Source organism: Dendropsophus ebraccatus, chromosome 10 (genome assembly GCF_027789765.1).
Source record: "Dendropsophus ebraccatus isolate aDenEbr1 chromosome 10, aDenEbr1.pat, whole genome shotgun sequence".
NCBI lineage: Eukaryota > Metazoa > Chordata > Amphibia > Anura > Hylidae > Dendropsophus > Dendropsophus ebraccatus.
The window spans coordinates 28715190-28740307 of NC_091463.1; the positions used below are offsets into that span (position 1 = coordinate 28715190).

At 41.0% G+C, this 25118-nt stretch overlaps 1 protein-coding gene across 2 annotated transcripts in view; it reads right to left on the reverse strand.

Annotated features, from left to right (window-relative positions):
• NR5A1 (nuclear receptor subfamily 5 group A member 1) overlaps positions 1–25118 on the reverse strand; it is a 127833-nt gene that overhangs the window by 54393 nt on the left and 48322 nt on the right. For both annotated transcript variants that reach the window (XM_069985876.1, XM_069985875.1), the window contains exons 3-4: positions 24846–24987; positions 10096–10742 (exon numbers count right to left, since the gene is read on the reverse strand). In XM_069985876.1, coding sequence (XP_069841977.1) covers positions 10096–10742; positions 24846–24987 — 789 coding nt within the window. The remainder of the gene's footprint in view (positions 1–10095; positions 10743–24845; positions 24988–25118) is intronic.

Here is a 25118-nt window from a genome sequence, read left to right on the forward strand (position 1 = left end):
CGATAAACGTCCCATGTAATACCACCCTAAAGCCCTATTCGCACGTTCGCAATTGCGGACTGAAAATAGGATCAATGTATTTCAATAGCCCCATTCACACATCTTTACCCTATGGGATCTGTATTTTTGAGGATGCGATCTGCAAAAATATTAATCTGCAATCTGAAAATAGTGACTAGATTATTATTAACCAAGTCTTTTCATTTGATGCAATACAGATGGAAATTTGTGGATTGCTGATGAAAAATAGCGGACTCAGATCAGCGGAGCGGAAAATATACTGATGTGTGAATAGACCCTTATTATAGCCATAGGTTCCCATGCACTTATACAGAATAGAAGATATATTGACCATATACCAGCCCAACAGATACCAACAGGACAGGACAGAAACAGATGACACTGCTATGTATATAATGTCAGCATAAAGTTACAATCATATACATATAATGTAGACTCTCTTACTGTTTACCTTGTCTAGAGGTAATGATTTCTGTTGTTACTATGTTTTCCTAGTGTGATCAGAATGGGTCAATATTCTCTATGCCTGACTTGCATTTAATCCTCCAGCAATGAAGAACCTGCCTAGCCTCGGGATGTGCTCTTGTGTGGAGTGTTTGCACTTGCAGCTGTCACTCATCACTCCTGTATACACATAGAAGCCCTTTAAGTGTGTGAAGCACAGAAAATAAACTTCTGTCACTATGTCAGGTAAGATAAATGACAGGACCATTCACAGTGCAGCGTATTCATAAGCAGGCTGTCCACCATTCACCCTGCAGTGTGCATGCCCAAAACTACCAGTTACAGTATAAGCTCATTACTGTCTGTGCAATTTTATAAAAATCAAAGTGTTATAAGTAAGAATTTATTTGATCAGTTTTACATGCTTTAAAGGAGAAGTCCGTGACTGTCAGTGGTGTCCTGCCCTAGTCACTGACTGGCAGAACAGGGCATGCATCAGCTAGGTCGTGACATAGCAGTAGGGGAAATATGAAGACTGTCAGCGAGGGTCCATGAGTGGGTCATGGCACTGGGCAGGCACCGGGGCGGCCAAATATAGATTATATAAATTTGTAATTTACTTCTTTTTAAAAATCTTCAGTCTTTCAGTAATTCTCAGTTGTGAAAATTGTATATTCTTTCCAGTCTGACACATTGCTCCCTGCTGCCACCTCTGTCTGTGACTGGAAAGCAGTATCAAAACTCCATAGAAAACCTTTCCTGCTTTGGACAGAGTTAGCAATTGTGGAAATTCTATCATTTTGCATTCCCCGCTGTAAACCTACAAACTGGGTATGTTGCTGCATAGAGGGGATTACTTAGCTAAAGAATATGATGGAGAGGACGAGTTAGACTCCATGGTTTTCAGTTTATAACAAAAGAAATACAAGTAAGTAGAAGGGTATAAATTGAAGATTCAGAATCAGCATTGTATAATCTATCTACTGATACTGATTGAGTTCCTTTAAGTTGAAGTTCTAGAGATGCAATATTTATAACCTATTTGTGATACATGCTATAACTGTCTAAGATGAGAATCAGAGCCGCTTCTGCCATGAGGCGGAATGAGTACTCCGCCTCAGGCAGCAGATTCTGCACCCCTGCAGGGGGCGTCAAGATCTTCCCCGCTGTCATTTTAGTTAAGTTTAACACCACACATCTTGCCGCTAGTGCTCCCCAGCATCCCCATGTACCGCGGGGTACCCTGTCCGAAATCACCCGGTAGACTTGTTCCTGATTGGTTGCGTGCGTGCGCCACAGCCGTCCGCCATGGAGCTACTCAGCTGTGGTCACTGGAAAACAGGAGCGCTGTTGCCCTGTGCTCTGGTAAGTTCCTCCGGGGGGGGGGGGGGGGGCGACAGCTCAGGTTTGCCTCAGGGGGCTGAAAACCTGGAAACGGCCCTGATGAGAATACCACTGTTACCTGTAAGATATGTTGACACACTGTACTATGTAACTCTTGATGACTTGAGGACACACTCAAGAGGAGAATATAAGCATCCCCTTGGTTTCACCAACCATCCCTCTTCAGGATCAGGAAGAGTGGTTTTTGTGCGGGTAGCAAACAAGGTGACACAGGTGTGAGGCACTAAACGGTAAGGCAAACCTAGGTCAGAGTGAGGGAAAGTTCACACGGAGGAAAATCGGTAGAATTCTTTGCGCGGAGAGCCCTCCAGTAGACAAACTGTGTGAGACTGAGGTAGGCGGAATTCCGCGACTGAGAGTTCCACTGCGGGATTCCATCGATTTTGCTCCGTGTGAACTGGCCCTTAGGTCAGAGGCTGGTGGCAAACTGGTGTAGTCGTAATGGGTAGAATTGGAAGAAAGTTAATAGACCTGGTGAAATATGGGAGTGTTGATATGGTACAGGAAGAAAATCCAGAAGTTGAATCAAGAAGTTAGGTAAAGGTCATACATACTGTAAAAACGCAAACTAAGCAGACCATCTTCAACATGAAGACAAGGAACCATATCCCTTGGTCTGGATGTTGGGTGTTTATGCTGATACTTTAATATGCTGAGACAACACATGTGCACCCAACAGGAGGTACAAGAAACTGCAGAAGGAGTAGTAGTATGGAGGGACACACAGAGAATGGAGGAAGCACCTGTTGGCACTGGGTGGTGACAGTAACAATGTCTGCCAGCAGCATGGCACTGGGAGAATGGTACTGACATGCCACTATCAGCATCAGGGAGAGGGGCACCCCGATAAGGTGGAAGCACTAGTATTGCAACCACTTTAGGCGAATTAGGTAGAAACAAACATATGTCATTAGATTGGTCATTCACAGCAAATTAATAAAAATAGTTAAATGAAAGTTTGTTGGATTTTCTGCAGTAACTTTACAGGCTCTCGCCACTTCTTGCCTAGTCAGAAGTCATCTGAAGTCTTCGGTCTGGTAAAAAGATGAAGCAGATTAACTACATGAGAAATTGATGGTTCAGCTATTAAAGTACAACACTGTAAATCTGAGTATAACTTTACAGAAAGGAAAATCAACCATAAAACGGTAAGATCAACCGGCCAATTCCCTAATGTCGTTCCCAAATGTGCCCGTACATGACCACTATCGATCGACTGTGCATGGAATAGCCTCATCCACAATTTCTCAATGTCCCATCTTTCAATTATATCTCCTGGGTGACACTCAGAGCTCCCAGGACTAGTTATTGCTTTGACACCTGGACCCTGTGGGTGATAATAAATACTAAATCATTACCTCAACCCAGACAAACTAAATTGTTTTGTCACCTTACTTGTGTCCTGTCATTGCGTCGGCCCCGGTCTGGACTGACTGGGCTCTGCCTCTCAATATGAATCAGTGGTAAAAGCGAAAATACATGGCTTATGGTTTGCCTTTAATGCCATGTGACAAGCAATTTACACCATGGATTCCGAGATTCATGTCTTTCTGTCTGTATGGAAAAATTTGCTTATCAACAGAAGACAATGCAAGTTTTTTGCCTCTTTTCTATTGTGCAGAGCCGTACTATGTATCTGAAGACGTGTATCAACATAGTGTGGCCGACATAGGAAAGAGGGTCTGTTCTTTTTATCAATTTATCATGGGTTTTAAAATCCACAATTGTTTACCTGTTTGTGGTCGTAGAATGATGAAAACTCAGATACTGACTTTTGATTTGTTATATAGATTTGTAATTTACTTCTACTTAAAGATCTCAAGTCTTCTAATACTTATCAGCTGCTGCAGGAAATGCTTTCTCTTCACTCTTACCCTGTGCTCTCTGCTGCCACCTCTGTCTGAGACAGGAACTGTCCAGAGAAGCAGCAGCAAATTTCCATAGAAAACCTTTCCTGCTCTGGACAGTTCCTGTCTCGGACAGAGATGTCAGCAGAGAGCACTGTGTCAGACTAAAAAGAGAACAACACACATACAGCAGCTGATAAGTATGGGAAGACTGGAAATTTTTAAATAGAAGTAATTTATAAATCTGTATAACTTTCTAAAACCAGTTGATTTGAAATAAAAAAATTTTCACTGGATAACCCCTTTAACAGCTCTACTACCTCACATGCCTCCTACCAACAGACTTCATACACAGACTGCAGCACCTGGAGATACTGGAAGCATGTTTTGGGAAACATTCAGACCTCTACGTATGGAAAAGCAGCTAGTCTGATTTCTCATGGTTTGCAGGATTATTTAGGGATGGAAAAACACTCTCTCCTTTCTAGAACAATAATAAAAACCCTTAAAGAGGACTTTACCGCCTCGAAAAACTTCAGCACCCCAACCTCCCATAAGTTCAATAGTGTTGACAGTATATATAGAACACATGAACTAGATGATATAAAGAACAGAAGTTACTGTTAGGGTGCCTTTACACAGAGGGATTTATCTGACAGATTTTTGGAGCCAAAGCAAGCAATGCATTTAAAACAGTCTGTCCTTAAGGACCTGTTCTCTGTCTATAGTCTATTCCTGGCTTTGACTTATAAAAACTGTCAGATAAATCTCTCTTTTTTTTTGGTGTGAAATGGATTTAAAAATAAAAAATAAAAAGAGGAAACATCTGTTTCTTATGTGATCCATTATGATCCAAAACCCCTGGTTTAAGCTTCAAACCTGTGGCAAAAGGGGCACTGTGCAAAAGCAGCTTTAGGCTATGTTATTGCAATGTCTTTTTTGGCAGTTTTACAGTCAAAAATATGACTGTATTGTGCAAATAACAGCCAGAATTTGCATAATACGGCCATATATTTGCCTCAAAATGATGGCTGTCCAAAAAGACTGCCATAAAACGGCCAAAAAAATGGCCTTAAAGGGGTAGTCCACCAAAAAATTTTTTCTTTCATATCAACTGCTACCATGAAGTGCCAGAGATTTGTAATTTACTTCTATTAAAAAATCTCAAGCCTTCCAGTACTTATCAGCTGCTGTATGCCCAACAGGAAGTTGTATTATTTCCAGTCTGGAGAGCAGGAGAGGTTTTCTATGGGGATTTGCTCCTGCTTTGGACAGTTCCTGACATGGACAGAGGAGGCAACAGAGAGCACGGGGTCAGACAGGAAAGAAAACACCACTTCCTGCTGGACACACAGCAGCTAATAAGTACTGGAAGACTTAAGATTTTTTAATAGAAGTGAATTACAAATCTCTGGCACTTTATGGCACCAGTTGATTTGAAAGAAATTTTTTTTGGGTGGACTACCCCTTTAAGGTATGTTCCCACTATGGAATACCAGCAGAAATTTCAAGGGGAGGCCGCGGGGCGGACTCTGCTTGAAGTTCTGCCTGTCCCATTGACTCAATAATATTCTCAAGCCCAATCCACCATCTGCCCAAAGAATTGATTGAGTCAATGTGATAGGTGGCCGCGGGGCCTCCACATTAAATTTACGCTGGTATTCCGTGGTGGGAACATACCCTTAGGCTGCCATAAGCCGCGAAGAATGATCAAGATCTGCCAAACCATAGAATGAAGCCTATGGGACCAGCGGCAGGTGATCCGCCGGGATTCCATAGTGTGGGCATACCCTTACACAGTGTGATACATCTATTAGCTGATTCAGGACATGCTACAATTATTGACTAACCACAATTCACGTGAGGGTTCTCTTACTCCCAGCAGTTTACAGATAATATAAAGAACAGACATTTCTGCTCATTTATCCTTTTTGATTTTTTATCTTTTCAGGTGAATTGTGTTTTGTTATCTGTGAGCATGCCGCACATCTCCATTCAATCTGTCTGACACATGCACCGGTTTGTAGGTGTAAACATTCTGCCGCACACATTCTTGTTGATCTCCCTCAGTGTCACACAAACCTACCGCCTCTGCAGTGAACAACCTACATAAATATGCTGCACATGTCTGTGCATCTGAATGGGCGAGTATAGATCCAGAAATAAAGGGTGAGTGTGGGGAGACGTACTGTATGTATTCACAGAATGGCAATCAAGTTGGAATTGTAGAGTGGATGAAGGGAACGTATAGATAATGTGTAGGAACTGTTATATACAACTAGATGCAAATTAAAAAAGAAAAAAAGTTAAAATATAATTTTAAAAAATACCCCCACTCTACTCCCAAATAATAATATTACATATTTTCTTCATTCAAAATGAATTGTTACATAAAACAAAAAAACAATCTATACATATTTGGTATCACTATGCTTATAATGAGCAAACATTTTAGGCTTAAAGGGGAACTGTCAGCAGGGTCGTGCAAACGAACATGCTGACATCCCCCTGCAGCTGTCTACCTCAAAAAGAGATTTATCTGATGGATTTTTGAAGCCAAAGCCAGAAACAGATTATAAACAGAGAACAGGTCACAAAGGAAAGATTAAGATTTCTCTTCTCAAATCCATTACTGGCTTTGGCTTCAAAAATCTGTCAGATAAGTCTTTCTGTGTAAAAGCACCCTTAGTAGCTCTGTCCTTCTTTTTCCAGTTGACCCACCATTTTGGAGCAGATTGATAAGAGCAAATATGCTAATCGGGTCCTTAGAAGCACTGGGGTGTTACTCATCTGCCCAGAGTACCCCCCTCAGACCACCCAGCCGCTTCTTTCATTACCGCCCACCATGCATATTCATATATGCATAATCATAGCGCTCATTGATGTGCATGTGCAGGAAGAGCTCACGCACGGAGATGGGCTGCTTTGAGCCAAGAAAATGTCATGCGCTAATTTTGCCAGTTTTATTGGAGAGTCTGTGCTCAAATGTACTTTCCCGAGAGGTACCTAGGCTGAATCCCGGAATTCCAGGAGGTACTCGGGCACTCAACTCCTTCCCCACGGACCGGGAAGGCATCAACAATCTAATGCGGAAGGTTCGAGTATGTTCGAGTTCGATTGAACCTAGGATTTTCCGAGGTTAGATCAACTGTACTCAGTGTGACCAACCACTCGGTGTGTTACATATACTGCCATGCACACTGCGCAGTTGGTCATGCTGAGAACTTAGGCTGGGTTTACATATATAAGTTGGCATCAGTTGCGTTTTTTGCCTAAAAACTGACCACAACTGATGTCACAACTGATGCCAAAAATGCATCAGTTGTCATCAGTTTTTCTATCCGTCTTTTCATTAAAAACCATCAGTTGCCATCAGTTTCCATCAGTTGTCATCAGTTATCACAAGTTGCGCTCATCAGTTGAAATTTTTTTCCCCAGTATGTTTTCCTGTCATTTTCAATGGGATTTGCGGGGGAGCGCACGGGGGCTATATACTAAATTGGGGGAGCTCACAGGGGGGCTATATACTACAAGAGAAGAGCGCACAGGGGGGCTATATGGGAGGGGGAGAGTGCACAGGGGGGCTATATGGGAGGGGGAGAGCGCACAGGGGGGCTATATGGGAGGGGGAGAGCGCACATGGGGGGCTATATACTATTGGGGGAGAGCGCACAGCAATGCTGTATACTAATTGGGGGAGAGCACACAGGGAAGCTAAATATTACTGGGGGGGCAACAGGGGGGCTATATACTACTGGAGGAGAAACAGGGGGGGTGATATACTACTGGGGGACCAAGGGGGGACTATAGGGGAGGGGGAGAGCACACAGGGGGAGATATATGTTTATTTTGTGTACTGTTTGCCTGAACGCCGGATGCCAGAGCCGAACGACATGCGTCCTGCCCGGCGAGGCATCCGGCGCTCTATTCCATTGTATTGGTGCGGCGCCGCATCACCGGAGCGGCGGTCCGCCAGGACGCTGCAAGATGCGTCCTAACGCACCGACGGTCCGGCGATGCGGCGGCCACTATTTCCCGCCGCACATTTTGAACGATCCCATTGAAAACAATGGGATCAGTTCAAAGATGCGTTTCCCTCCGGCGCTTTTCTCCTGCGCCGGAGGGAAACGCCGCCGCACCGCCGGACATATGTAAACCCGGCCTTATATACCACTGTCTACACCTGCACTTGGTACGTTTCGAGAGGAATTATCCCCCCGCTGGGTCCAAGTGGGTTTACATTTGTCTCAATATCCTCACAGGGCTGCCTCCTGAATGTAACACCCCCATTTGGAGTCAAAGTCTGGGATCCCCATTGTAGGATTCCTGTTAATTAAACAATGATGTTTCATTCTGAGGATAGGGCATAATTTTTATAGGCTTGAATAATCACTTTAACATTAAAGAAACTTTAAAGAAAAAAATACCTGAAATGCTGTGTGTATATGCAGGTTTGTTTATCAGAGGAACCATTGACTGTGTAATAAATCAATTCTCATTGACTTCTAATGGTATTATAGTCCTGTTTCTGGGGTATGTCAGTATTTTCTTATGGCAAGAACATTATTATTATATTTATTATTATTATTATTATTATTATTTATGTATTTATTTATCTTGCCCGCCAATATAGTGCCAATATATTTTTGCAACCCTGTATGGATAATTGTCACTTGCATTAGTCACTGTCCCCAATAGGACTTCACATTAACCCATTACAGGAGTGTAGGTGGAAGTCAGAGTAAATTGAGAGACCTACACGTTGACAAAGCAAACGTTTGCTAAATCTGATGACAAAATTTGCAAAAAAAAAAAATAGAGATTTATCTTTTTAAAAAAATCATCACTTTTTGATCGCTAAGTGAGTAATTAAGCGATTTATCTGTGCGTGTAAAAGGACCCTAGCTGAGAACGGACAGCGCCATTGCCAGTGATCCGTTAAGCATGTGGATGAAGACAAAGAGTAGGACTCCACGGAAGCGCGGACAGAAATATATTGATTTGTTAATTTCGGTTTGTGAAGTCTGCGGTAAAAATTTTTGAACGTTGCAAAACAAATTTTTCAATGATTCCCTCATCTCTACATACAATCTTCCTGTTGTCCTTAAATATCTGTTATTTCCCTGGTACTTGACAGTTTCTTATGCTGCTTTCACTGCCATAACCACTGCAAAAGCAACTTTAAACAGCGCTTCTCCCTAAACTTAGGGTGTCAACCAAGCTGGCCTGGGAGGGCATGGCAAGCATGACTGGAAGCCACCATGTCTATTCGTTCTTTGGCTGATTGCTAAGGGCCCTATTACACGGGACGATTATTGTGTGAAAAATCGTTAAATCGTTTGAATTTAAACAAAAATCGATCTGTGTAATTGCAGGCAACAATTGAAAAATCGTTGATCATTTATTTAGATCTGAACCTAAAATTATCGTTAATCGTTCGCTAATCGTTCGCTGTAATTTCACGTTCGTTCGCTCAAGTTTCGAGTTTTTTCACTAATCGTTCAGTGTAATTGCACATTTTTCATTGTTTTTCTGGGATCAGAAGGAATAAACGATCATAGTAACGATTGCAATAGCGATCATAGTAACGATCGTAATAAACGATTATCGTTCTGTGTAATATGGTGAATGATTTCAGTTTAACGATAATCAATCTCGTTTGCGATCATTTATCGTTAGTCGTTAAAAATCGCTCAGTGTAATAGGACCCTAAGATAGGCCCTATAAACAGCAAATTTTGGCTGTACAGCCAATAACCATGTAAGGCAGGTAAGTGGAACCTACGGCCCTCCAGCGGTTGCAAAACTACTATTGCCATCATGCGTGGACAGCTGAAGCTTTAGCTTCGGCTGTCCAGGCATGATGGGATTTGTAGTTTTGCAACCGCTAGAGGGCTAAAGGTTCCCAATCCCTGATGTAAGAGCCGCATAAATGATGCAGCAATTATTCATGCAACCCCAATTGCACAATAACTGGGCCATATTAAACACTACTTAAACAAGCTCCAATCTACTAGATCAGTGCTTGTGTCAGGCAGCCATCTGTCCATCCAAAGAGAGTCTGACAAACTGTTTTTTCTTATTTTGGTGACAGACAATTTATAGTTGCTTTAAACGTGCACCCCTCAAAACAAGACAGTCCCTTTAAGACAACCCAATGCAAACAGTTTGCAAACAGTTTCTGTAGTGTCCTTCCTCTACAGGTGTGTTCCCACATTCAGGGGTTTTTTTGGCAGTTTTTTTAAAAGTCAAAGCTTGAAACAGATCCTAAATGCTCATGACTTATAAAGTGTGAAATGTCACCTTTAAATCCATTTCTGGCTTTGGCTTCACTAACAAATAGAACATCAAGGTGCAATTTATAAAAAAAAAAAAATTACCTCCAACTCCTTAAAGTAGATGCAACTCCGAGCCCATTCCACTATGGAGAAGAGAGTCTGATCAGCCATCTTGCACATTAAGCCAAACATGCTGAGTTTCTCGTGTCGGCTTTTGTTCTGTTCCTGCTGTAGGCAAGACAATATCCTTGCTTTTACTTGAGGCTCATCTGGCTCTAGTTGTAATAGCTTAAGGATCACTTCAGGTATGTCTGGTGGAGAAGTGCTGGTATAGGTCTCAGTATATACATAAGGTCCTGCGGGGGCTGGCTCATGTATGTTTGTATAGTGGTCTGGGTATTCAGATTTGATAGCACGGCTCTGGAATGAAGAATAGTGGTAGCCAGACAGAGGAGCATGGTTGGGCATAGCCATTCCTAGTGGGGGAGCTCCATATGGGCCTCTATCATATTCGATAGGTGTCATTGGAGCTGGGTTCGATGGCACATTTTTAGATACAGGATGGATGGTGTGGACGTTGGTGGGGATGGAGTAGTCACTTTGAGCTGGGGACACAATCTGTGGGACAGTTTCCAGCTTGATACCATTAGCACGTATAAGGGCTTTTTTCTGCTGCTTTAAGGCACGATCCCGTTTATACATTGGCCCAAATTTGTTGCGCCCTCCTCGCATTCGGTCAGCACGAACAGCTATAGAAAGGCAAGAACAGAAAACTCTAGTATTAATGAATCCGTGCCAACTGATACAAAAGGATATTAAACACATTGAGGCTATGATTTAAAGTGACTGTACCACCAGGCTCAGGCTGAAGCACTGGAGGCGGCCAACCCACCCTTAGTGGGAGGAAACCCCAGCCCCTCTATGATAGGGTTCCATTGATTCTAATGGAGTGACGTCATGGAGGGGCTGGAGTTTCTTCCCACTAAGGGTGGGTCGGCCCGCCTCCAGTGCTTCAGCCTGGGCCTGTTGGTACAGTCACTTAGTTAACTTAGTTCTACATCTCAAAAACACCCAAGAAAGGCAGTTTTTTTCACAGTTTTCATGAAGTTTAAAGGGGTGTTCCATGCTGAAACAATTGATGGCATATTCTCCTTCGTCCGGTGAATTAAGCCCCATGCATACACATATATAGTATATGTATATATCCATAGCCTATGAGGGTACATGTACACTACGAAATTTCCGCAGAGACTTGAAGCGGATTCCGCTGGGCAGCCTCTGCTTGAAGTTTCGCCTGTTCCATATGTCAATTCTTTGGGCGGACGGCAGAGTCTGGAGTCTATGGAACGGGCGGAACTTCAAGCGGAGGCCGCTCGGAAGGAGCCGCTTGAAGTCTCCAAGGGAATTCAATAGTGTGCACGTACAAGTGGGTAAACAGTATCAAAATTTATTGTCATTCATTGCCAAAAATAAGGACATAAAAACTCTTTCTGGCCTTATGAACAATGGGGTTGATTTATCAAACATGGTGTAAAGTGAAACTGGCTCAGTTGCCCCTAGCAACCAATCAGATTCCACCTTTCATTTTCCAAAGAGTCTGTGAGGAATGAAAGGTGGAATCTGATTGGTTGCTAGGGGCAACTGAGACAGTTTCACTTTACACCATGTTTGATAAATCTCCCCCCATGTGTCTGAATTTATCCAACACAGATTTCTTACATATGAGCACAAAGTAAAAGTGCGCTGCCCCACACTGATCCGTGTGAAATCCGCTGTGGATCCCTTGTGTGTGAACCCACCCTTAAGCTGCTTTCACACTACGTATATTTCAGTCAGTATATTTCAGTCAGTATTGCAACCAAAACCAGGAGTGGATTAAAAACACAGAAAGGATCTATTCACACAATGTTGAAATTGAGTGGATGGCCGCCATTTAATGGCAAATATTTGCTGTTATTTTAAAACAACGGCTGTTATATTGAAATAATGGCAGTTATTTACTGTTATATGGCAGCCATCCACTCAATTTCAACATTGTGTGAACAGATCCTTTCTGTGTTTTTAATCCACTCCTGGTTTTGGTTGCAATACTGACTGAAATATACTGACTGAAATATACGTAGTGTGAACGCAGCCTAAAAGTGCATTGCAATACATTGGTGTTGCAGTGCACTGTACAAGTGATTGAACAATGACTATTACAAGTTCCATTAGTACTTTTTTCACTTCTCTTCTCTTTTTATACATTTGAAATAAAAATTCTAAAATGCAAAAATTTTATTGGTATGGTCATGTGTAGAAATGTTTACCAGATAAAATATGTTATTTATACTATATGGTAGACACCATCAACAACAGAATTGTGTTATTGTTTCTTTTCTTTTTTTAAACTTTTTGGTCACTTTGCACCCCCCCCCCCCCCCCCCCACTTAAAAAAAAATCACAATGCTGTTAATGTGTTTTGGTGTCCCATAAATTGAGTTAGTTTAAAATAAAAACTAAAAAAAAATACATATATCTGGTAGTAGAGGTTAATAAATCTGGCCCAATGTATCTTTCAGACTGAAGACTGTCATGTTCTACCGTATATGCATGTTATCCATTCAATGAAACTGTAAAAAAAAATGTATAGTGCATATACATACTGTGTTTTTTGTTTTTTGCTTTTGTAGACCTCTGTATAGGAAAACATAAACTGCCGCCTTCTCCTATACAGTTGAATAAAAGGTATACTGATATATAGCACTACAATGAAGGCCATGGACACTCCATGTACCTTTGTCAGGTAAATTAAGCTTTATGTATAAGCACAATCAGTATATATATATATATATATATATATATATATATATATATATATATATACATATATACTAACACATTTTTTTCTATGATAAAATAGAGTATGGGGTATGGGATTAGAAGCCCCATTGTCCTCTCACATCTCCACCTCCTATAAGTGGGTAAACAGTACCAAGATTCACGGTCATCCACTGCCAAGGATAAGGAAATAAAAACTCTTTCTGGCCTCACGAACAATATGTCTGAATTTATCCAACGATGACTTCTTACATATGAGCACAAAGTAAAAGGCATTTAAACAAACTTTATCGTAATGCAATGTGGCATTGTGCTCTGTATAATAAAAGGTATAGAACACATATGTACATAGAGAAACCTGACAAAGAGCTCTGTAGGATCTAATAGTATGGGGCCATGAGTAATAGCCGAGCATCACTGATGACCAAATACAATACTGCATGGAAAATTGTATGAAAAAAAACCCATAGTACCTAAGTAATAACAAATGAGTAATGGGTATGGATAAATGGAGTATTGCTTTGGATAATAACTATATACAGTATTGTACAGATTACATATATATATATATATATATATATATATATATATATATATGTATAGGCAGATTTAATGATGGTCTGCTCCCTATGGGGAGTTCCCACTATGCATTGGTTGTCCATTGAAGGACAAGAGGTGAATCAGCAACAGTCATGGGAACCTGAGGCTCATTGACTTGCATGGAAAGTGACAAAATTAGTCAGGTGGTTTTAATGTTATGGCTGATTCCTGGCTATGCAAACTATAAGGTGTAGAATCTTCATGCATCCCTGAAACATGGTTACATGGTTGCTTAATCTAATCTCTTGTGGTAACTGTGATTTAAGATATAGGATATTGTGCTACCTATAGCTGAGACTGAATAAGGGGCCTTCATTTAGGGCCCTATTCCAACCGGACGATTATCGTTTGCATAATCGTTAACGATTAACGATCTCAAACGACCGCTATTGCGAAAGACCTGAAAACGTTTACTCATTTCCATGGAACGATAATCGTTACTTATGATCGTAATTGCGTTTTTCTTCGCTATTGCGTTCGTATCTATTGCGAACGACCGAACGATGTCTTATTCAATGCGAACGATTTGCGAACGAGCAACGATAAAAATAGGTCCAGGTCTTATAAAGCAATCAACGATTTCTCGTTCGGTCGTTAATCGTTAACTGCATTTCAACCGAACGATTATCGTTTAGATTAGAACGATTTAACGATAATCGTCCGGTGGAATAGGGCCCTTAGAGACAACAATGGGCAGCATCCACCCAGGAGTCTTACCTTATCTAATAACCGGTTTATAATTAAAAAAATTAAAAAAAGATTTTGCAATAGTGTTGATTGATGATAACGCTATATGTGTCTACATGTGGCCACCCAGTGGTTGGGATGTGAGTTGCAGCCTATCAAGTATGATAGGTGAATGTATAGAATTTGTCTTGTAAGACATTACAATACACATCTGCAGAAAGGAAAGGGTGATCACATTTGTACATGGAGTTTGTGTAGTCTTCCTGGGTTCGTGTAGGTTTCCTTCCATAGTCCAAAAGTGAACTGATAGGTCATTGACTTCCTATGAAATTGGCCCCTGTGTGTGTCTGAGATAGCGGAATTAGAGTAACTGTGCGAATGGTGGCAGCGCTGCAGAATGTGTTGGGGCTATACAATGAGAAATAATTCACATGCTGCCATTCATAGCTATGCATGTATTGTATTTGAAGGGTCTGGTCTGCAAGAGTGAAAGCTGCTGTTTGCAGCAGCTCTTTTTTCTGACTATAAAGGGAGAAAGCAGTTTTCTGAAAAATACAACTAATAAAAAAAATCCACAGGAAAAATGTTAAAATGTGTTGGTGCCAGAAAGGTATACAGATTAGTAAAGGATTTCTGTTTAAAAAAAAAAAAAAAAAAAAGTACTTATCAGCTGCTGTATGTCCTGCAGGAAGTGGTGAATTCTCTTGAGTCTGACATAGAAGTGTTGAGCTAACATGATGAATTGTGTTTGGCAATGATCTCCGAGCCTGTAGGCTCAGAATTTGACTCCCAGTGGCTCAAGAAGTTGGATGCCACCCTAGGGAGTCCTGGAGAACATGGATACAGCCATAGTCTTTTCCTGGGCGGTATCCAACTTCTTCAGATGCTGAAAGTCAATGTCAAATGCCAAGCGTTCAGGTTGATTTGAGTTGATGAGGTTTTTTTTTCTCAGAATAAGTATTTGTATGTACCAGACTGTGATTAATGAGGTTCTTTAGGGATGAAATATTATTATCCTATCATAGATTCATCAATATTTGACACAATGAAAAGACTGCAGCACTCTAGAAAGCTTCACATGCGCACCATAGATACTGTTGTGGTCATGTCAGAAACTGCAACTTACTCGTATCATACTTAAAGAGCATGTACCACCCGGTACATCCTCTTTAACCTGAAGCCACGGATCGATCGGCGCCAGCACGGGGAAGCCGGTGCCGCGCTCGCTTAGAATGAATGGAGCCGCGTCATACAGGGGAGGGAATTCCCTCCCACTGGGGGCGGCCCGGCCGGCCTCCAGTGCTTCAGCACCGGCTGGTACCGCTGGATCGAATGGCGCCGTGCACGGGAATCGGGCGGCGGTCCGAAAAACGGACAGCGGCACCGGCTTCCCTGTGCCGGCGCCGATCGATCCGTGGCTTCAGGATAAAGAGGATGTACCGGGTGGTACATCCTCTTTAAAGAGCATGTGACTATTTTTTTTTTTTTTTTTCAATTAGAGTCAGATACTAAAAGTTGTTCTTATATTCTAATCTGTTTCTATTTTCTGACTATAATTTTTTTATTTTGCTTTTTGGGGATAAAATCTTGCCTGGGCAGTTCTTAACAGCATTTAGTGACATGCTTTACAGCAATACTCGTGGACATAGACGACAATAGACAGACTCTGTACCCTTGAGATGAATGTGAAACATCATTGAGCGCACTCTGTGATCTTTCAAAAGTTAATTCCACAGGGAGCTGCTATTGTCTCCTGGTATCACATGTCACTGCGGTGCTGTACAGATCACTTTACAGCAGCCTCCTCTTATCACCACAGACACAACAAGAAGTCACATCTTAGTTTTTGCCCCAGTGGTGAGAATGAAAACTGCAAGATCTCAGGATTATTTTATAATAGATAAAAAAAATTGAAAATTAGACAAAAAAATCACCAAAAATTCTTTAAAAGTTAGTTTCATATAAAAAATTATTTAAACAACAAGTTATTATTATTTTATAATAGAAAAAAAATGGAAAATTTGAAAAAATGTCACCAAAAATAAAAAAAAAATTTAAACAATAAGTAATTTTCTGATGACACATTGCTTTTAAAGTGATACTGTCATCCCCTATGTGTGGTTCTCCGCACTTTACATAAGTTTAGATGCTGCACATTTTACATATACCTGTATAAAAATTGCTGAACTTCATCGGTAGATGGTGTCACCTAGGCGGGGCTACATGGCAGTTGGGCCCTTACCCCAGCCGGGAGATGGGGCCCAACTGCCATGAAGCCCCACCCAGTTGACAATGTTACCTAATGAAACAAAGCAAGAGTAAAGGCACCAAGGCACCAAAAATTTACAGTCTAACTTAAAGATTGACTATTAATATTAATGTCCCATTTTAATAAGCAAAAAAAAAAAAAAACATCTGTGTGCTCAATAAAACCAGACCCTTGTGATGCTAACAATAGAATACAGTTATGTTCAGCAAACTTGGCAACACATCTACATTACATTAAGAAATAAACAAAAGGTTAGCCGAAGAATTTGGCAACTCAGATTAACTATTTGTGTGTGAGAACGGAGCAGCTGCTTTGGACTCCTTAGTGTATATTCAAGAATGTGTCTTCTTGTGTGGGAGTCTTACACGGCTCTGCCAAACTCTGCAGGATGAACTTCCCTATATCTTTTACATCCTAGAAAGGGGGAAGTTTAGTTGGACGACACCAGAACTGAAGATTCTATTCTAGAACAGCCGCACAGGAAGGGGAGAGACCTCAGAGCAAAGGAAGGGAATGTAATAACAGTAAATCTGCCATAATAACTAAGCAAACTAATCGGCAACAATTGGAATAGGTTTCATATTGCACTGTAAAAAAAAATAGTAAACGATATTATTCCAAGTTCTTTAAATGGGGTCATTTTTTTCCCAATGACAATCTGTGACTATATGGCTGGGTTCACACTAGTGTAACATAGACACATGGTGTCCTATCTAAGGGTAGCATAAACTAGTGACAGAGATGATGATATCACTTATATTGTTCTGTTCAGCTGATACAGAGATATCCTCCTGAATAACCTGGACAATAGGTAGTCCTCTCCATAATGTGCATGAGCCAAGTAGTCCTGGATATTCATGAGAAGCAGAAAACTCCGCCCAACAGCTGCTGATTGGCAGTTATCTATCCGTGCTGTGTATAGGCAGTCAACTGTCAATCAGCAGCTGGAGGGCGGGGGAGGGTGTGGCAAGAATACTATTCTCCTGCATATTAGGAGAACAGCTAAAAACTTCTATCTGTTCAGCATATCTGTCACTAGTTTTTGCTGTCTTCATTTAAGGTGGCATATACCTAGTGGCAGATTCCCTTTAACTATAAGTAGAGATATCTTATCAGTATTCACAATTCCTATAGTAAACAATCCTAGTTTGTACAGTAGTAACTAATACTCAAAAAGTACTTTGGTTGTTTTCTTGGCCCATGTAATGCTAAATCACCTCTAGTATTCCCACAGTGACATTTGTTTCATCCCAGCTCAGCTGCATCTATCTCATATGATACGCTATAGCAGGATTTAAAAGGGGTTGTTCAGGGTTAGAAAAACATGGCTGCTTTATTTTACAAACAGCGCCATTTTTGTTTTTCCTTCTTATTTGGTAGTACAATTCCGTTTCATTAAAGTAAATGGAGCTTAGTTGTGATACCAAAAGCAATCTGTTATCCCCAATACAACCTTATTTCCAACGTATTAACTTTAGTTGATGTGTAGTGCGGAACATTCAGTGCTGGCTATAGACATCTGCCTTGTGTGCCTGATGATTGTATGATCAATCATACTGCTGAATGTTATTGGCTATATCTGGCCATGGAGTGGATAAGGTGCTTGTGGTAGGTAGGTTAACACTACAGACCCCGAGCAGAGAATTTCCGACGGATTCCATAGCTCGTACCCTTTCACAGCCGCGTCCCTCTCCGACTGTGCCATAGACGCCATTGTATGCAGGGGCAGATTCCGCATTTGGCCGAAAGAACTGACATGTCAATTCTTATGGCGGATAGTGGAATCGGGCCACCTATAGAATGGTGTCTGTGGAGCAGGTGGAAAGGCGGAAAGGCGTGCGGCCGTGAATGGGTACGGGCTACGGAATCCGTTCAGGTTCCGTAGTGTGAACCTACCCTAAGGGCCCTATTCCACTGGGCGATTATCGTTTGCATAATCGTTAACGATTAACGATTTCAAACGACCGCTATTGCGAAAGACCTGAAAATGTTCACTCATTTCCATGGAACAATAATCGTTACTTATGATCGTAATTGCGATCGTTTTTTCTTCGCTATTTATTCGCTATTGCGTTCGTATCTATTGCGAACGACCGAACGATGTCTTATTCAATGCGAACGATTTGCGAACGAGCAACGATAAAAATAGGTCCAGGTCTTATAAAGCGATCAACGATTTCTCGTTCGGTCGTTAATCGTTAACTGTATTTCAACCGAACGATTATCGTTTAGATTCGAACGATTTAACGATAATCTGAACAATAATCGTCCGATGGAATAGGGCCCTAAGTCTCCTGTCCCATCCATGGTCTCTAAACTAGGATGGCTGTTGAGTAGAGTCCAGTAGAACCATGCTTGGGTGTGTCCAAACACAAGCATGTGGCATTTGATTACTGGTGGCTAAAGAAATTGGATGCAGCCCTAGCAGTCCTGGAAAACATGGAGACAGCCTATGGCCATGTTCACACAACATATGTTTTGTATAAATCACGGCCGTTGTTGCAATTTACACATAGTATACGGATTCCATACAGCCGCATCCGGATTCAGCAAAAATGAAGATCATCTCGGCCGGGATGATCTTTAGTAACACTGGTCATTCTGTGATCCAGCCGGGTTACAGACTGACCGGTGTTATAAGTAGTGTGAACCTGGCCTATGACTGTATCCATGTTTTCCAGGCAGCCTTATAGCTGCATCCAACTTCTTCAGCCGCTCATAATCAAATGCAGAGCATTCAGGTTCGGACACACCAGATCATGCTCGAGGTTCGCTCATCTATACTGTTGAGTGAACAACTATTTTTTTCTCCTAGTTCCCTAGCAAGCCATAGCATTCTTCTTTTTTATAAATTTATTACATTTATAAATATACAATTCTCAACGCAAGACCCTATAGCCAGTACAGGGGTACTAGTACTAACTGGTAGTCCAGTGGTTGCCTTAAAGGGGTTGTCCAGTGAAAATCTTTTTCTTTCAAATCAACTGGTATCAGAAAGATATCTAGATTTGTAATTTACTTCTATTTGAAGATCTCAAGTCTTCCCATACTTATCAGCTGCTGCATGTTCTGCAGGAAATGTTTTCTTTTCAGTCTGACACACTGCTCTTTGCTGCCACCTCTGTCCGAGACAGGAACTGTCCAGAGTAGGAAAGGTTTTCTATGGGGATTTGCTGCTGCTCTGGACAGTTCCTGTCTCGGACAGAGGTGGCAGCAAAGAGCACTGTGACAGACTGAAAAGAAAATAACATTTCCAGCAGGACATACAGCAGCTGATAAGTATGGGAAGACTTGAGATTTTTGAATAGAAGTAAATTACAAATCTATATAACTTTCTGAAACCAGTTGATTTGAAAGAAAAAGATTTTTCGCTGGACAACCCCTTTAACTCTCAGATACACTGCACTCACTGCGCTTCTCGCTGTCTTCCCTCTACAGGAAAATACTTGTGTACTGTGAGTGCACAGCACAGCTCTATTCCTGCAAGGCAATCACCATTTCTTTACAAATCCACAAACAAAAGCTTATTAGACCCCCAGCACCTACAACAATTTCAGCAGCTTAGACGTCATGTCCAATATGTTGCACAAAGAAATTTGAAGGCAGAAAGTTGTTTTCAATCCTCGCAGTGAATTGATTAATTTACATTGTAAATAGCACAATTCTGGGTCTATACATAGCTAAAGAATGGGAGAGGCAAGAATGGAGTCTCAAGTGGAAAATAAAGTCGTCTTTGGTTTTTGAGTGTATATTTCGCATAGCATCACTAATTGAACTTTTAGTCATTGTAAAAGTCATTAGTATGTAGTAGAATAAGTTTTTTTTTTATTCTATGATGAACCTGTTATACTATTCAGCCTAAGACCGCAACTCGGAAATCATTTTGTTTTCTTTTCAGCGCTCAAGGTCGCACGACAGACGACTTGTATAGACTTTAATTAAACTGAAGCGATAACATGAAATTCTAGTTGTTTCAGTGAAAAGTGCAAGTTTTATTATTAAAAGGATTGTCTCCTCAGACACATCCCCTTTTAGAATACAGCAGCTCCCAAAACCTCCAACAATCAGCTGATGGCTGCCAAGAGAAGCTGCAACCAGCTGAGTACTCCCTGCACAGCGGCCACTACAGGGGAAATGTAGTAATTACACCACAGCCACTCAAATAGGTGGTTGCCACATAATGAAGGAAAGATTTAAAGGGGTTATCCAGCGCTACAAAAACATGGTCACTTTTCCCCCTACTGTTGTCTCCAGTTGAGGTGTGGTTTGCAATTAAACTCCATTTACTTGGAACTGAGTTTCAAAACCCCACCCAATCTGGAGACAACAGTAGGGGGAAAGTGGCCATGTTTTTGTAGCGCTGGATAACCCCATTAATCTGCCAGAATCTGAGGCGTTCTCCATTCTACAGGCTATGTTGAACTGTAATTTTAGCCTTAAAAAAAAAAAAAAAAAAGTTAGGTTTTTTTTTTCCACTTAGCCATTTTTTTCATCTGTTGTTTAGATGCTTTTCGTCATTTTTTTCGTCTACAGTTTTTTTTTCTTTTTATGCCGTAAAACTTTACCACTGTAAAATCTTATTGAATTTACCAGTCATTCCCATAGACTCAATTAATAATAATATAATATAATTGCAGTGTCTTTGTATAGTTTTTTTTAGCCTTTAAATGGGTACTACAAATGCCAAAGATTTGTAATTTACTTCTATTAAAAAATCTCCATTTTTGCAGTACTTATAAGCTGCTGTATGTCCTGCAGGAAGTGCTGCTTTCATTCCAGTTTGACACAGTGCTCTCCTCTGCCACCTCTGTCTGTGAGCGGAACTGTCCAGAGCAGTAGCAAATCCCTAAAGAAAAACTCTCCTGCTCTCCAGACTGGAAAGAGTACCACTTCCTGTAGGATATACAGCACTTGATAAGTACTGGAGGACTAGAGATTTTTTTTTTAATAGAAGTAAATTACAAATCTCTGCCACTTTCTTACACCAGTTGATTTGAAAGATTTTTTTTTCCCACTGAAGTACCCCTTTAAATAGTTGTTCTAAAAAGTGGCCCAAAATGCTTGGTGTGAACATAGCCTTACTCAGAGAGGTCTTGTGCACAAGGTAAATTTAGGGGGGGGTGCTCTGCTTTCTCTGACTTCTTTAACCTCCTTCCACCGCTCCACAGTAAATTGAATGCTGCAGCGATGCTGCAACTTTCAGCGCTGGAGTCGGGCTCTGGTGCTGAGAGTTAACCCTGTAGATACTGCGGTCAGCACGACCACAGCATCTATAGGGCTCCTAAAAGAGAATTCTCCCTCCCTCTGTCCGGTGTCCATCAGGGTTCTGCGAAGTGATTGACCGCAGAGCCCCGATGGTGGCTATGAAAACCGGAAGCTTCCGGTTTCCTGGCTACTGGGGCTGGCGAGGGGAGGGACGGAAGACAGGGCGAGCGCCGGGCGCTTGGCCGTAAGTTTGGCCGTGAGCTATACCCCCTCCCCTCTCTACCCTGCCGCTGTCACAAGATTGTAACTGCGGCAGGGGACAGAGGAGAGGAGGCAGACACAGGGACATCAGCTTATGGGATCATTATAAGCTGATATCCTAAAATGACCTGGGCATTGAGGCATCAATAACCCCAGGTCGTGAAAGGGTTAAGTCCTGTAAACAACCCCTTCAAAGCAGATTTTATTTAATCCACATACAAATTATAAAACTTGGGCGTGTGTATTCTAAAAATGTTGATGATGTTTATATTTTTATGATCCTTATGTTATATTATGATCCTTACATTTAAAAAAAAAAAAAAAACTGGAAATATTCCTGTTTACTGACTGTCCTCTAGAGCAGGCATAATGCTAATATCTCCTGTTTTCTGAAATTCATTTTTCAGCTTTGCTCTGTAGACTGAGACAGAATAAACAGAGAGCTAGTGGATTTAGGGACAGATCTATTGTGCTGCTAAGTAAGGTTCCGTGAGCATCCTCCTTCACTTCCCGGAGACAATCGAATGTCATTTCTCCATTGACTGCCTCTGATTCATTGCAGCTGCTATAATGCACCCCCTGTTGTACTGTCTATACAGACAATGCAAAGAATAAAAGTCTGCCTCCGATATGGCCGCCCACAAGGAAGGTATTAAGGTAAAAAAAACAATAACTACAACATCCGTAAAGAAAAAAGAACAAGTATGTTATTATTTTCTATTACATAGATGAATATAATGAAACTAAAATGTACCACGCATGCCTGTGAAATTTCCTATTCATTCGGAAACAGAGTGGTCTGTTACTGTAAACTCTGAAATCTTATCCTTATCTGGTTTTGTGGCTTGATATTGGTTTTTCTCCTCCAGGCTAATGGACTTGCTGCATATGGGCTTACGAGTTACAGTAAATTAATATGGTAAATTGTAGGGAACATCAAATAGGTGAAAGGCCAATGACAGCCAATATGATTATGAATTGCTCACTGTGTTAAAGGGGTATTCCACTTAAACATAAGTTTTGATATGTTGTTGCCAATGGTGAGACTAACAATTCATTCCATACATACTGTTATTATCTATTCAGTCTGCTTCCTCCAGTTCTCAGCTGCTGCTTTCTGCTGAAGACACAAAAATATGTGTGTGAGCTTTTCTTTCTGTCTCCCCCCTCCCTTCTGAGATATCTGATGTAAACAAGTCCCTGGAAGGCTTTATCTGCAACATTGTAGCTTCTTTGCAATGCTGGGAGGGTTAATCATAGTGAGTTCACTAGCAACTTTACCTCAGAATAACCCTCTCAGCATAACAAAAAGGCTACAATGTTGCAGATACAGCCTGCCAGGGACTTGTTTCCATTAGAAGGGGGAGACAGAGATAAAGGCTCGAATGTAGAATGCAGAAAGCAGTAGCTGAGAATTGGGGGAAGGAGACTCAATAGATAATAATAAGTATGAAAGAAATTTTTAGTCTCACCATGGGCAGCAAGACATCAAAAGTTATGTTTGAGTGGAAAACCCCTTTAAAGGTGAAGAAAGGAATTTTTAAGTGGACTTTTGAATCTCTAAATAAGTTGTGTAAGAGTAATAAACACTTTTATTATCATCGCCTAAATATACAGTATATTTATTATTTTAATATTCTGAAACTAAAAGATCTAGATAACTTTTTTTTGTATTGTATGTGCGATATCCAATTACTGGCTAACACTGGGGCAGAGGTGGTGCAAACTTTGAAATCAGTGTACAACATGGCTTTCTACCCTGAATCAACAAATATAACTCTTATTTCAGTCTGTTGCTCCAGCGCTGAGATATAAGCTTTAAAAATTTTATGTAAATTAGGAGCTAAAGCTTACAGGGTGTTCTCCTGAACTGCAAAAGCCCAGCAATGTCCAGCCTGTCAGTCTAAACAGAGTGGGTGTTTACATGCAGGCATAGAGACATTAGAGAGGAGAAGCCAAAATTGCTTTGCTTTTGTAGCCCAAGAGAACACCACGTGAGCTTTAAAGCCTAATTTATATAACACTTCTAAAGCTTATATCTCAGCTCTAGAGCGACAGATTCAAACAAGAGTTTCAAGAGTCCTAATTCAGAGTAAGAAGTCCTGTTGTTCACTACTTTTACTTTAGTCAGCAAAAAGCCATTCACTGGTCCTCTTCAACAAAATGGTGTCATCCTTTTAGATATAAATGCTGACTGAGCTGATGACACCTGTTAAAACGATTCTATACACATACAGATCCTTTTATGTATGGACTGTAAAAAGTTTTTTGAAACTGATGTTTTGGGGATTTTTAATGGTCCATACACTGTGGAGGTGGATAACTAAAAAAAAATAACAAAACCAAAGCGGTCTGGTTTTGCCCACAGCAACCAGAGCTCAGGTTTCATTTTAACAGTGCTTGTTACATTGAATCTATCAGGAGGGCATCTTAACCTGCTTATATAGGGGTATTAGGAAGAGGCACCAAGTACCTTTAAAGGGGCATTCTGGGGAAAATTCACTTTTCCCTATCAACAGATCTCTGTATTAGACCCCAGCTGGCTCTGTTATGGAGCCCTGGGTCCGACACGTGACCCACGGCTCTATTCATTTCTATGGAATGTCGGAACGAGCCAAGTGAGCCGAAAGAGCGCTGTACTTGACTCTTTCTTGTACACCATTTTCAGCAATATTATAAGTAGACTGTTTGCTGCATCGGCGATGGTACTTGACCCATTTGCGGACTGAAACAGTTGCCCGTCCGCTCCTATTATCATGACCCTAATGAATACTATGGCCGCCCATCTGCAGTAACTCATCTCCTTATTTGCTTATCCATTGGCTGATTTCTGAGTTTTTTACACAGCAATAATTGTCCCGTTTTTTTAATACATTCATAATGGCTAATTTTATTTCTCATGTATATACTGAAGAAAATAAGAATGCAAAAAAACTTTTATACTAAGGAAACTGTGAACTGACTGTGACCATTCTCCAACAACTATAGAATTCATACAGAATTGTCTTACCTTCCAGCCGCATTCCTACATTTAGACACTTTTGGAAACGGCAGTATGGACACCTCTTCCTCTGAGTTTTGTCTATTTTACAGCTTTGGTTTTCTGTGCAGGTGTACCGCTTGTTATTCTGGACGGTCCTCTTGAAGAAGCCCTGGAGTGTACAAGGAATCAGGTATAGTAAAAGAGTAGTCATGTAAATAGTAGGGTGGCATATAAAAGGGTGGATGACTCTAGAATCAGACTACATAGGGTTTGTTTGTAGTCTATAACTGGAGATGAGCA